This window comes from Apium graveolens, chromosome 4 (genome assembly GCF_009905375.1).
Source record: "Apium graveolens cultivar Ventura chromosome 4, ASM990537v1, whole genome shotgun sequence".
NCBI lineage: Eukaryota > Viridiplantae > Streptophyta > Magnoliopsida > Apiales > Apiaceae > Apium > Apium graveolens.
Window position 1 is genome coordinate 79,589,235 of NC_133650.1, and position 15,001 is coordinate 79,604,235.

At 35.8% G+C, this 15,001-nt stretch overlaps 2 protein-coding genes across 2 annotated transcripts; one reads left to right on the forward strand and one right to left on the reverse strand.

Annotated features, from left to right (window-relative positions):
- Nucleotides 1–11,218: 11,218 nt before the first annotated feature.
- LOC141718663 (uncharacterized) lies at nucleotides 11,219–12,019 on the reverse strand. Its single transcript, XM_074521042.1, has one exon. The coding sequence runs from the start codon at nucleotides 12,017–12,019 to the stop codon at nucleotides 11,219–11,221; it is 801 nt and encodes a 266-aa protein (XP_074377143.1).
- Nucleotides 12,020–12,569: 550 nt separating this feature from the next.
- On the forward strand, nucleotides 12,570–13,943 carry LOC141718099 (small ribosomal subunit protein uS14z/uS14y/uS14x). The gene is made up of 3 exons (XM_074520463.1): nucleotides 12,570–12,728; nucleotides 13,418–13,517; nucleotides 13,723–13,943. The coding sequence occupies exons 1-3, from the start codon at nucleotides 12,667–12,669 to the stop codon at nucleotides 13,729–13,731; spliced, it is 171 nt and encodes a 56-aa protein (XP_074376564.1). The 5' UTR covers nucleotides 12,570–12,666; the 3' UTR covers nucleotides 13,732–13,943.
- Nucleotides 13,944–15,001: the final 1,058 nt, after the last annotated feature.

A 15,001-nucleotide genomic window follows, 5' to 3' on the forward strand; every position in this document is an offset into this window, starting at 1 on the left:
ATTAAAGAAGTAGCTCTGGTCTTAGGACTTAAACACAATCTGCTGAGTATAAGTCAAATCTGTGATAGAGGTTATCATGTTGATTTCTTTGAAGAACACTGTGAAATTGTGAGTAAATCTAAAGGCAAAGTTGTTCTGAAAGGATACAGGCGTGGTAACATTTATGAAGCTAAGCTTTCAACAAGTACTGATGGTTCTGTAATCTGTCTGATGAGTAGAGCATCAATTGAAGAAAGCTGGAATTGGCACAAGAAACTCTCTCATTTAAATTTCAATAATATAAATGAACTGGTCAAGAAAGATCTTGTGAGAGGACTGCCAAAGTCAGTATTTGCTCCTGATGGCCTTTGTGATTCTTGTCAGAAGGCCAAACAAAGAAAATCTTCATTCAAGAGCAAAACTAAATCTTCAATTCTTGAGCCTTATCATCTACTATATGTTGATCTATTTGGTCCAGTAAATGTCATGTATATTGTAAAGAAGAAATATGCATTGGTCATAGTGGATGAGTTTACTAGATACACATGGGTGTATTTCTTGTACACAAAAAGTGAAACTGCATCTATCTTGATTGATCATGTCAAACATCTGGATAAATTGGTCAAAGATTCTGTGAAATCCTTAAGGAGTGATAATGGCACTGAGTTCAAGAATTTGATAATGGAAGAGTTCTGCAAAAACCATGGAATAAAGCAGGAATTTTCTGCTCCTGGAACTCCACAGCAAAATGGAGTTGTTGAAAGGAAGAATAGAACTCTCATTGAAGCTGCACGTACAATGCTTGAAGAAGCAAAGCTTCCAACCTATTTCTGGGCTGAAGCTGTGCAGACTGCTTGTTTTACTCAAAATGCAACACTCATTAACAAGCAAGAAAAAACACCATATGAGATGGTGAAGAAAAAGAAGCCAAATCTGAAGTACTTTCATGTATTTGGATGCAAGTGTTTTGTTCTCAAGACTCATCCTGAACAGCTATCCAAGTTTGATCTAAAAGCTGATGAAGGAATCTTTGTTGGATATCCACTTTCCACAAAAGCCTTCAGAGTCTATAATTTGAGAACAAAAGTGGTCATGGAATCTAGCAATGTCTCCTTTGATGACAAGAAGATTACTGGTCTTGAAGATTTCATTGACCATGATCAGCTGAGATTTGAAAATGAAGACTCAAATTTTGATACTGCAAATCCTGACAGTCTAGGTCCTGATACTGTAAATTCTGATGGATTAAACTCTGATGTTATTGGAACTGTGGTGACTACGCCAAAGGAAGATGCACCTGTGCAGGGGGAGCATACTCAAGATCTTACCACATCTCAAGAAACATCAGAGCATACATCTGGATCTTCAAGTTCTGATTCGACAAATTCTGATAAGCCAAGTTCTGACAGTGCTGAAAATCTAAATTCTGAAGAATCCAACTCAGAGAGCATAGTTTCAGGTGGAGCATCAGAAAATGAAAATGAAGACAGCATGGATCATGGGGGAGCATCCAGTTCTAGAGAAAACCTTCCATCTGCAAGGAAGTGGACAAAATCACATACACCTGATTTGATAATTGGAAATCCTGATGCAGGTGTCAGAACTAGAATAGGTACTTCAAACGAATGTCTTTACAATTCTTTTCCCTCTCAAACTGAGCCAAAGAAAGTGGAAGAAGCTCTTCAAGATGCTGATTGGGTGCAAGCAATGCAGGAAGAGTTAAATGAATTTGAAAGAAACAAAGTCTGGACCCTAGTGCCAAGACCAAAGAATAGATCTGTTGTTGGTACAAAGTGGGTATTCAGAAACAAAACTGACAGTGATGGCATAATTACAAGGAATAAGGCAAGGCTGGTTGCAAAAGGATATTCTCAACATGAGGGAATTGATTATGATGAAACATTTACACCAGTTGCTAAGTTAGAAGCCATAAGGATATTTTTGACTTATGCTGCTCACAAAAAGTTTACTGTCTTTCAAATGGATGTGAAAAGTGCTTTTCTCAATGAAGAATTGGAGGAGGAAGTATATGTTGATGATATCATTTTTGGGTCTACAAATGACAGACTTTGCAAGAAATTTGCCAAACTGATGCAGTCAAGGTATCAGATGAGTATGATGGGGGAACTTAGCTATTTTCTGGGCCTTCAAGTCAAGCAGAATGAAGAAGACACTTTTATTTGTCAAACTAAGTACACCAGAAACTTGCTGAAGAAATTTGGAATGCAAGATTGTTCAAGTGCATCCACTCCCATGGCCACTGCAACAAAACTGGATAAGGATACTGGTAAATCAGTAGATGTTACTGATTACAGAGGTATGATTGGCTCTCTACTCTATCTAACTGCTAGTAGACCTGATATCATGTATGCTACCTGTCTTTGTGCAAGATTTCAAGCAAATCCAAGAGAACCTCACTTAACAGCTGTGAAAAGAATTTTCAAGTATCTTAAAGGAATAGCTGATCTGGGATTGTGGTATCCTAGAGAATCAGATTTTAAACTAATAGGTTACTCAGATGCAGATTTTGCAGGTTGCAAAATTGACAAGAAAAGCACAAGTGGAAGCTGCCAATTTCTTGGAGGCAGATTGGTTTCTTGGTTCAGCAAGAAACAAAAGTCAATTTCCACATCAACTGCAGAAGCAGAGTATATTGCTGCAGGAAGCTGGTGTGCACAGATTCTTTGGATGAAGAATCAGTTACTAGATTATGGGTTAACATATTTTAAAATCCCTATTTACTGTGATAATCAAAGTGCTATTGCTATGACAGGTAATCCAGTTTAACACTCTATGACAAAGCACATCAGCATCAGGTACCACTTCATAAGGGAACATGTGGATGAAGGTACAGTGGAATTGCACTTTGTTCCAACAGATCAATAACTAGCAGATATCTTCACAAAACCATTGTGTGAAGCCACTTTTACAAGATTGGTAAATGAACTTGGAATGGTTTCAAGTTCTTTCTCTAAATCTGCTTAGTTTTGTTCTGTTATATCAGACTTTATGATCAGTATTTATAGAATTTAATCTCTTTGTGTATTATGTGCTTAATTGACAAATGTGTTTAAGTACTGACTGTTGTCTGATATATGTTTCTAAACTCTGATAAGTGATATGTCTGTTTAAGTAACTATTCAATCCTATGAGGATAACTGTGCTAGATGCTGACCTAGTAGTCTTCAATAAACAAATGATCCCATGTAAGAAGTAATTATTTATGTGGAAATCTATTGACACAAGCAAATTCTGATAATTGAACTAAGTTGAGTTTACTTTGTTTATCTTATTACTAAGTCAAAAATTTGAATAATGCTACTCATTTGTTAAGTTCTGATACTAGTAAATCTGCTGAATGCACTAAGTGCTGATAAACCTCACTTATCAAAAGCAAAAGGATCAAAGAATAAAATCAGGTACTCCTTTGAGATCTAGAGTAAAAATGTGGAAGGGACAACCTAAGTGCATTGCTAGTATTAAGTAAATATGCATTAGAAAAGCAAAATATTTTCTTGGTGACTTTTCACACTCTATGATTACTGGAGAAATACTCTGATAATAGCATAAATTCTGATAAGCAGTCGTGACTCACTTACACTGAGAAGCCACTGTGAAATGGAATTTAAAAAGATGCACAAAATTAACACAAAATAGTTGAGGTAGACTCAAGCATGAACTCATTCAACAGTAGGTTACAGAATAATGACAGCTCTTTAGCAAAGTTTTAGTTATGCCTTATTTCTAAGATATACTGAAGTGAATTAGACTTTACTCTTTGTCTGACATTTAGCTTAATGCACACACTAATCACTCCATATGAATGATGAAAATTACTGTGGTGGTCTATGTTGTTTTAGATAAACAGTCATTGTGTCACTTTGCACAAACTCTGAGGACAAGTTCTGATTGCATGTTCTGAAGATTAAGTTCTGAAGAATATAACTCAGAACTTGTATGAGGACTTACTAAGATAGGCATTCATTTTTCGAGTTAAGAAATTATGTTCTGATGACTGTTAAGTTCTGATATAAGTCTAAGTTCTGATATTACAGTCTAATTCTTTACTTGACTTATCTGTGGATAAAATTTGATAACAGTCTCGGTTCAAACTAGAATATGTTGAAGTGGAAGATTAATAGTCACTATGGTTAGGGTTAATGGTATTCGTACTTGAACAGTCAACTTTTACTTGCTTCTTGTGCACATTAAACCATGTTTTCTCTTTCCAATGAATGTTTTTCTTTTTCCAAGTCTGGGGAGACGAGGTCGAATTCATTCTACATGTCAGCATTAAATTCATTTGCGTCTCCTGGAATTCTCTTGCCTATATAAGCAACCACTTCACATCAGCCTTCCCATCAAATCTTTTCTCTCAACCTCACCTTACCTTCATACTTTTTCTTTCAAAAACACCATGGTCAGATACAACATGTTTTTGAATTACGAAACCTTCAATATGGAGCTAAGCTGTGCCGATTGGCAGCAGGAATGGCACGTCACTGCCATTCCTGATGAGATATGGGACTCTGTCCCACAGGAGGTACTCACCCACCTCCTGTTCTTCTATATGGACTACCATCGCCATCTGGAGCGATTGGAGGAGGAAAGGCTGGAAGCTCTCCGCCAGCAAGAGCGAATCATTCGACTCGCCATTCTGTTTGTCGAGAGTAGGAAGAAGAAATGATTTATTTTCTTCTTCCTGTTTTTCTTCATCGTCAGCCTTGCCCTGCTTCTTGAGCTAGGTCTAAGGCTGTTGATGTTAGGTTTAGCAGCTTAGGGAAATCTTGTATAAATTCTGATGTAATTTCAATTTCATGAATGTATTCTCTTGATATATTAATGAAATTTGTTTTTGTTTCAAGATTTTGTCTCTGAGATACTTTGTAATGCATTGATAAATCCTGATAAATATTCATATTCTGATGACCATATAAATTCTGTTTTACTTTAAGTTCCGATTTTCCTTTATCAGTACTTACTCATCTGATTTATCTTGGTCATTTTCACTTGATTTATTTTCAGAATATTAATGATGCAGTGAAAAATAATTAAATCAGTGGGAACGGTTTCAATTTTGAATTAAAACTGTTTCACCTTGATTAAAGGAATATCTGGGTAAGTGGAACGGTCTTTCCTTGAAAAAAGGCAAGTGGGCAAGTAATGATTACTGTTTTCTCGCGCCCAGTAACTATCCGTTATTACTGCATGTCTGACAGGTGTCCAACGGTAACATTTTTTTTCAGAGTATAAGTATGACAGAGAGAGGATTTTTTAATCTTTTATTTTATTTCATACTTTTTCTCTCTACTTGCTTTTACTCTCTCTCTCTCTTCTTCTCACGTTGGTTTTTCATACAGACATTTTATCAAACACCTAACAGGCACTCTTAAATCTCAATTTTTCACATGGCACCTAAGGATTTAATCATTGATGGAGCTAAGTTTGTTCCAAACAACTATGCTGCAATTCTTGATCATGCTGAAGCTCCATCTGAATTGCATTTTGTGCAAGATCTTCTTGCACACAGTGAGATTGGGTATGCATTGACCCAGCCTTCAGTCTTTTCAAGCCAACAAGTTCTGACATTTTGGCGGACTGGGCACTTTGATGATGGTGGTAGACATGGCACTCCTAGTATTGTTTTCGAAGTGGGTGATTCTTCATATGCAGTCACTCCTGGTACAATACGCAAGGCTCTACATCTCCCAGAAGGATGTACCTTTTCAATTCCAGAGGAATCAGCTCTTCAGGAGTTAATGGCCAATTTGGGGTATGAACAGAGTTTGGCAAAACTTGGGCAGTTGAAACGGGCTCATATCAGAAGAGAATGGAGTTTCTTCTTTGACTGCATCACTAAAGCTTTTGGGAACAAATGTTCGAATTTTGATGTTATCCCAATTTTGAGTCAGCACATCGGGTATGCTATTATAAACCAAACTCATTTTGATTTTGTAACTGGTATAATTGGTTTTATTGGAGATAGGATGACAGAGGATAGGAATGTTGTGTACTTTGCTAGATTCTGTCAACTTATATATACTTTTTGTACTGATGAACCTCAATTAGTCAGTTCCTCAACTCCACCTTTTAAAATTGCCAAACGCTACTTTAATGACCTGGTAAATGCTGACACTAAGAAATCAGTGGTTAGACCATTACAGATTCCTCAGTCTGTAAAACAGGTCTTAGTAAATGCTGATCCTGATACTTATAGATCTGTTTATTCTGATGTCCAACCAACAACAACCACCCAAACACCACAACAATCAACACCTACCACTCATTCTACTCAACCAACCCTCAGGCAATATATCAAATCCTATCTCTCTACTTCACAGACTGTTCAACCCTCATCCTTAGCACCTACTGTGAAGCCTTCCTCTTCCAAACCTAAGAGGACAAAGACTGTTCCTCAAATACCTCAAAAGAGAAGGAGGATTGCTTTGAGAGATGAATCTGATACTGAGGAACAGGTTCCTTCTTCAGAACCTGTTGTTAGTGAAGCTGAGAAAGAGACTTCTCAGAAGGCTTCTGGAATTGGGGGATCTAGGCTTCTCAAGAGGCTTAGGAGAATGACAGTTCCTGAAACTCCCAAGGAATCCAAATCAACAAAGAGATACAAAAAATAGAGGGCAAAAAGGCCAGTTTCAGATGATGAAGAGGAAGCAGCTAAGGAAGGGGATCAGGAATCTCTGATCTCACAAGAAAAGGAATTTGCTAAAGTCACTTCTTCTCCATCAACTCCATCTCAGGAAGCTGTTTTTGACAAGGCCAACACACCATCTGTATCTCCTGTTGATCCAGGCACAAGTGCTGATATTGATGTTCAAAACTTGGTTGTGCCTGAAGTAATTCTCTTAGAAGCTCCAACAGCAACTAATCGTTCAACAACACCTGTTACTGATGCTGTTCAATCTGTAGAGTCATCTACTACACCTTCTCTGCATTTAGATGCTGATGATCAGAATTTAGGTGAGTATCAGGATATGGTTGTTGATCAGAACTTAGAACCAGATCAACAATTAGAGGATGCTGAAGCCTCCATTGCTACTCACACTGTTGTCTTATCAGAAGATACCGATTCTTTAAGTTCTGATGCTGCAAATGCTGGAGATACTGGTGAAGCTGCTCCAACTGCAGATGCTGATGCAGCAGGTTCTTCAGGACATGCTCCTCAACAAACTATTCTTAAGTCTGAACTTATTAAGAAGTTTGTTACCAGAGAAGCACCAGTGCCTTGGAGTGAAACTCCTGCAGGACAGGAGTGGACTAAGGAATGGAACTCAGTTTCCTGTGTTCCAAATGCGATTCATCTTGCTGAGCACTTGACTAAAGCTGATGAAATGTTAAATTCTGATGATTTCAAAACCCAGCTTAGAGTCACTGCATTGAGTACTAAACATCTACAAGGTCTTCATTCAACTACTCATGCAGAGCTACACAAGATTCAGGAAGAATTTATCAAACAGGAACAAGTTCAAAAGATTGATAAGAAAAAGTTCTTCCAACCTACCTTTGACAGGATTGCTTATATTGAGAAGACTCAAGATACTCAACAAGCTCAGATTGATTATATTAAGAAAAATCAAGCTTCTCAACAATCACAACTTAATGAAATCCAAGCCTCAGTGCTTGTCTCTCTTCTTCTACCTGCTGATGCCAAAAAGGGGGAGAAAGTAATTAAGTCCAAATGCAAGACTGACAAGACACTGAAAGGGAAGGATGATGAAAAGGATGATCAAGGAAACTCTGGAATGGGTAGAGGTCATAGTCAAGGTAGAGGTTTCACATCAAGAAAAGCTGAAATCACAAGTCACAGGACAAGTTCTGATACTGGGAAAAGAATAAGTTCTGCTACTGGTAAAAGGATAAGTTCTGATGAACTTTTAGATCTTGATGAGGAAATGTCAAGACATTTATTTCTTCAAGAAAATCCAGGAATGAACTTTGAGAGTTTAATGGAAGAAGAAGCCAGACTTAAATCGGAGAAAGTCACATCTAAATCTGAAGCTTCTGGTAAAAAGCCACTTCCAAAACTTAAAGGCATTGTGATCAAAGAAAGGACACATACTGAAGCAACATTGGCTAAATCACAACCGCAGACAGATCCAAGATCCAAGGGTAAAGAAAAGGTTGGTGAACCTATCAAGGTTTATGTGTCTCCTGAGGATGAAGAAATTACTGATGAAAAGGATGATCTTGCTCTGACTTCAAGAAAAGTTTTTAAGACAACCTCTGACATGACTCAAGTTGTTCAGAGTCAAGAGACAGTAAGTTCTGATATTTCGAAGAAGCAAGTAACCTCTGACATAGCTCAAGTTAACTTGATATCAGAAGATAGACCAAAGACACTCCTACCAGGTTTCACTAAAGCAAAACAGACTCAACCTTTGAAGACTGCTGCAAGTGCTTTTGAAGCAAGAGTAGTTACTGGAAAGGAAGCAAGAGATAAAACTGGATTGGGAAGTGCTGATGAAAGAAGAATACATAACACTACCAATGATCCAACTTCCTTGAGTGAACCAGGTATTGGAGCAACTCCTGAGAGATTGAATCAACTGGAATCTGTACAAATGGTTTATCATACCTACTTGAAAGAATACATCTTGTTGTATTTCATGACAGATGGTAGGGTTTATCATATAAGGCAAAATGTCATTCCATTGAAGTATTTTGAAGAATTGGAGCATGTACTATTCTTACTTCAAGTGGATGACAGATTGACAGGAACTGCTGCAAACTATTTGAAGGATCAGATTCAGAGACAGAAAAGGCTTTATTCTGTTAAGTCTGACAGCACATATGTTCCAAAGTACAGAGATCACAAGGGTGATATAGTTGAAATGAAGCCCAATTCTGCTCAAATTATAACTACCTTTCTAGGGTACAGGGCTGTGGAATTCAATCTTGAGTCTGATAAAGCTTATTTGATCAGACTGTATCAGGATATAAGAAAAGCAAAGATTAATGATCTCAGGGCTGCAATCTTTCAAATTGGTGAAGATACTACAGAGCTTAAAGATGCCAAAAGGAGAATGATTGATGAACTTAGATATGCTGAGAGATATTTGTTGAAGAACTATCTCAGAACAACTCCTGACATCAGAGAGATCAGAAGATGAAGCCAAGTCAAAGATCTACAACTGCTTAAATTCTGATATTTGTACAGACTGAAGCTGTTATCAGAAGTTAAATATTGGTAAAGCTTTAAGGACTGTAAGTTGTAGTTATCTAGTCTAATTCTCATGCATTTGTACTTAATGTTTTTGACATCATCAAATATCTGTTAAACTTGTATATTATGCTAATTTACAAGTTGGGGGAGATTGTTAGATATATTTGATAATGTCATGGCTGATATGATTTATGTTTAGTTTTCAGATCTTACTTAACAGGACAAATCAGTACTTATACTGGAAGTCAGGACTTAAGGATATCAGTACTTATATTATCAGGAGATAATCATCAGAAGTTGGATATCAGAACTTAAGTGCTGAAGGACGATCAGATAAGGACAGTAGCCGATTAAAGGAAAGAAGATCGAGATAAACATAAGAAGAGATATGCATGAAGAAGGAGTTCCGTGAAGAATGGAATACTTGGAAGAAAAGATATCTGATTGATATATTTTAGGAAGCAGAATTATATTCTATATCAATTAGTGATTATCTTGTAACTGTGTAGTATATAAACACAGACATAGGGTTTACACTAAAAGTGTTATCATATTCGAGAAGATTATTTATTGTAACCCTAGCAGCTCTCGTGATATTTGTTCATCACTGAGAGGTAACAGTTCCATACTGTAACAGAGTTTATTGTTTCAATAAAGTTTGTTTTCTGTTACTTGAGATATTAAAGTTCGATTTGATTGTACTTTACACTATATTCACCCCCTCTACAGTGTGTGTGACCTAACAATCCGGATTAAGTATCCCAATTTATAAAGCAGAGTATGTGAGTTTTTGGGATTCGAATTATCTTTAAGATATTGAGAGTACCAGAATAGATATCTTAATCTATAAATGAGAAAAATTCAAATTAGGTATCCTAATATGTTAATGAGGGGGATTTAAATTTATAAAGAAAGATTATAATTGTTGTCTGGATTATAATAATACTTTCTTAGTTTTGTGTTTGACTGAAGGGTGGCTAAAACTAATCTTATCTATATAATAATAACTTTTATTAGTATTGTATTTAACCGGAGGACGACTCAAACTTATTTTTATCTAAATTATAATAGTTATTGATTAGTTTGTGTTTGACCAGAGGACGGTTTAAATTAATTTTTATCTGAATTATAATATAAATTTTATATTAGAATTTATAAAAAATTATAAAACCGTCGCTGGTTGTATTTAATAGTTTGTTATATAAGAGCATATGCACCTGGGAGAGCAAACCATCAGTTCAACAGTTTTTTCAATTTTTATCTCCAAAAACTGGGTGCACCGCGTGAAGAATTGGTCCATCAATAATTGATGGTCCATCAATCCGTGGATGAGTCCGTTGATTACTAAAGGAGTGACTAACTGGCTGCAATTGCTGGGCCCATAAATTAAGAAGTCCTTTCACTTCTTTAACTTTTTATGTTATACAACGGTCTGATTTTCCAACACCTATAATTTTGAGTATTAACAGTAGTTTTTTTGCCCTATAAATAGCAGCTTCAGTATTCTTTTGATAACAAAAAAAATAAATTACACTCATATATTTTTACACATTCCATACTTTTTATATTTTTAAGAAAAAATGGGTACTAATTGGCTCCCTTCCGAATAATTACAATTATGTATTTCGTGGGCTCGACAATCTGTTGATTCAATCACCGGTCGATATTCAAACAAAAATAATTTATGGGGGCGAATTCACGAGGATTATGCAAAAAATTAGTGTGGCACTCCAGAAAATTCTCGTGCAGAAAGTTGCTCTTGACTCGCATTGGGCACCATTGAAGAAAGCACTAAAAAAATGACAATGTGCAAAAAATCAAGCTAGTAGATATAATGCAAGCGGAACCAATTTGGTAGATTGGGTAAAATTTATAATATATATATGTGTTTTTATAATATTCTGTGATAATTTAGTATCCATTTTTTTTATTTTTTCAGATAACTCAGACTCAAGGGTTATATTTCAAGGAAATGAATAAGGCATTCGACAAATGGGAATGCTATGAAGCAGTCGCAACACACCCTCAATTTGTAGACGTTCTCACTACTTCTCCTCCATTTCAACGAAACTTTCCAACACAAATGGAGTCACCAATCAATTTGAATAGTGATGATTGTGTTGATGAAGAAGGTTTCACGACTCCAGAGTCTAATGTGTCATAGGAAGCGACAACCTCTAGACTGATAGTAGGGCGTCCTTTTCGGCCACTATAAGCCCCGCCCCACCCGCTTGGACAATTTTTCCACTCCCAGTACATACAATCGATACTTCCAATCATACCAGAAAATCCTCTTTGTTCACCCCTTGCTAGAAACCTTCTTAAATCTGCAGGTGTTGGAGCACGAAGGTACTCTTCACCAAAGAGTCCTTCCACTTGCTGACAAAACTTTTTCATACACTCAAGTGTTGTTGATTCTCCCATTCTACATATTTCGGCACATTGATCAGCTGCTGCACCGTAAGCTAGCATTCGTAATGCATCAGTCATTTTTTGTAGGGGTAGCAACCCTAATAATCCAATTGCATCTGCTTTTTGATTCCAGTAGGAATCTTGAGTGCAAAGTGTTGTCATAATGCGATTATAAACATGAGGACGCATTCTATACCTCCGACGGAAGTCGCCTTCACTGAATATTGGACGATCAACGAAGTAATCTTGCATGAGATTCTTTCCTCTCGATAGTCTTTGTCTATTATGACTAGATGATTTTCCAGGCCGTGAGCCGCGTCCTTGTGGTTCATCTGAAGTGTTGATGAAGTCCATTACCATTGCTGATTCGGTGACAATGGTATTCATGATTTCAAACTCTTCTTGGTTGTGTTGTTTTCTCTGACTCGACAATTTTTTCAATGCATTCATTTGACAAAAAAAATGTAATGATTTTGAGATATTATAATCAGAAGATCATGATATTATTTATGGACAAATTTTCTATCTACAAAATTGGATCAAGACACGTGTCATAATTTGATTTAATGAAAATCTTATCAGAAATTTAAATTTATCCACAATCTTATCAAAAATCTAAAATTATCCACAATTTATTGTTGGATACTATTTGTGGGACCATTAAATAATAGAGATGGAATACAATTTATGATATATAATGTAATTATTTATTTGATGAATAGTTATTGATTAATTGATGGAGTTAGTGGGTGCACAAAAACTAAGAAAAAAAAATGAATTTAGTATAGATAGTAATTAATTGATGTCCATTAGGGGTGTTAATGGGACTAAAACTAAAGAGAAGACGGGCCACAATCGGTCCATTAAGAAAGAGATCCGTGAAATAAAAACTAAAGAGAAGACGGGCCACAATCAGCATAGTAAAAAAGAGATCCGTGTAATTAAAGCCCACGGAAAAGATTTAGCGATTAGGGTTTTCCCTGTCCTTTATATACAAAGTCTCGGTCATTTTCTTCGGAACGGCTGCACAATTATAATTCCAGATCACTTTGGTTTGAGAGAGAGGGAGAGAGAAAGAGAGAGATTAAGAGACAGATATGGGTCACTCAAACATCTGGAATGCGCATCCCAAGACCTACGGCCCTGGCTCTCGCGCCTGGTAAATTATATTTACTCTCATTTGTATTGCTGTTGCTTTGTTTATTCTATCATCTTAACCTCGTCTTGTTTCCAGTTGTATTCGTTTTATTACCCTGCTTTTATTATTAATTTGTGTTTTGTAATGGATCAGTTCGTTGATGCTTTGATTTGTATATTATTTTTTGTGTAATCAGATTATCGGATGTTGTGTTTCTTGTTGCTAAGCCAATTAAAAGTAATAAGTTTATCGTTATGGTTGAGTTTTTGTCGAATTTTTTTGACTTTGATTGAGTTGGAATACATAGTGTGAGAATGTCTTGGTTCTTTTCATTATGTGTATGAACTTTAGGATCCCTCATGTTGATTGGTATGCGTTGGTTGAGTTGTAATGATGTTATAAATCGGAATCCTTTTTATGGGTCAACAAGGCCTAATACTGATTGCTGTTGAAAATGTAAGATTCAGAGCTTGTTTGTGCATGTTTTATAAGTTATTACATGTTGAATATTGCACTAGTTAACTGTTTGGTAACTTGTCGGTATATATGGATTGAATACTAGCTGTTAAACTCTGTTTTCAATGTTTGTTATTTGAGCAGTACAAGGTGTATATTTTAAAGGGGTTACTATGTTCAATATTTTACATTTGATCGGGTTGTAAATTTTCTTGTAAAGAAATGTGGTTTGAATGTGGCTATTTTTCTTGCAGCCGTGTTTGTGGAAATCCTCATGGGTTGATTAGAAAGTATGGTATAATGTGCTGCAGACAATGCTTCAAAACCAACGCCAAGGAAATTGGTTTCATTAAGGTAACTTGCCTAGTTTTGACAGGAACCTTGGATACATGATGTTTGGGACAATTGCTTTTCTTGTATCCAAAATCTTGTGACTATTCATTACCCTGCCCTATTTTTCCTCATTTTTTCCAGCTTAAGTTTGTGATTGGTGCTTGTGTAATTAAGCTGCAGTTATGGATATATGTCAACTGATTCTTTTTATTTCATCTATTTGCAGTATCGTTAAGTTGAGGCTTGTCATTTGCACCTACGGTCCTTCACCCCACTGAAGAAGACTGTTTTCTCATCAATTTAGTTTTGTGAGGACGTAGTTTTGTTTTTCCGGAGACAATGGATTAATCCAAATGATGTAATAGATCAAGTAATTTGTAGACTGTTGATGCAGTGACAAATTTTAAGCTGCTATTGCTCTTTTCATTAAGCTGGTGACATTCTATATTTCCTCAAATCGTAAACAAACTCTGATATTTCTTAGCTCACTGTTAATTTGCAGTCTAATACCCCTGTTTGTTTGAAATATAATGAAATTAGAGAATAATGGAAAATATAATGATTGTGTTTGAAAGTTTAAGGTGATAATTAAGTAGTAGCTCTATTTTGGAGGTTTGCTTTTGCTTTTGACAACCAAAATATTTGCTGATGCATTCTGGTTGTATATGTTATTGTTGAAAGAAAAACTCCTGCAAGTAAACTGGAGAATTCATTCTTTGAAGGTGAAGAGTGAATGCAAGTTCATTCTTTGAAGTTGAAGAATCTAATAATATTATCAAATTTTGTAAAAACAACAATTGACGGAGCATGTAAAAGTTTAACATTGAAGGTGAAGAGTATATGCAAGTTCATTCTTTGAAGGTGAAGAATCTAATATTATCAAATTTTGTAAAAATAACAATTGACCCATGTTTCATAGCATCAGTCAGTTTAATTGAGGTGATGGTGAGCATAACCGTCCAAACCGAAATTTTATGGTTTTGTAATGGTTTGGATCGGTTATGGTTTCATTTTTCTAAAACCCGAAAAATAACGGTTTGGTTTGAATTTGTCTTTTATACCGCTCGTTATATTTAAAGCACCCAAATATATTAAAATATTTTAATTATATCTTTTAAGCAAACATATATTACATGAATTATTGATATTTATAAGTAGTTGAATTCATATTATGTTAAGCCCACTTGGATGTTAAATATTAAAGTTAAAAGATCCAAATTATTATATAATGAACTTGTTTAATTGATAATTTATTAACTTATTAAATTTTTTACCCCGTACATATATGCACGTATTTTTTTAACGGTTTAAACGGAAACCGCCCAACCCGAACCGATATAATTTCGGTGGTTTGGTTATATCTGTAATAGTTATGGTTACGGTAATGGATAAGTAAAATGTAAAACCGCTAAATTTGGTTTGGATGGTTATGAGCTCCAAACACGCCAATTTCATCCGATACTCACCCCGGATGTAGTTAGGGGTGTGCACGGTTCGGTTCGGTT

Excerpts from the sequence above, each read along its gene's own strand:
- LOC141718663 (XM_074521042.1), bottom strand. The coding sequence starts at position 12,019 with ATGAATGCATTGAAAAAATTGTCGAGTCAGAGAAAACAACACAACCAA.
- LOC141718099 (XM_074520463.1), top strand. The coding sequence starts at position 12,667 with ATGGGTCACTCAAACATCTGGAATGCGCATCCCAAGACCTACGGCCCT. Across the intron at positions 12,729-13,417 it reads GGCCCTGGCTCTCGCGCCTG|CCGTGTTTGTGGAAATCCTC; the intron begins GTAAATTATATT and ends TTTTTCTTGCAG.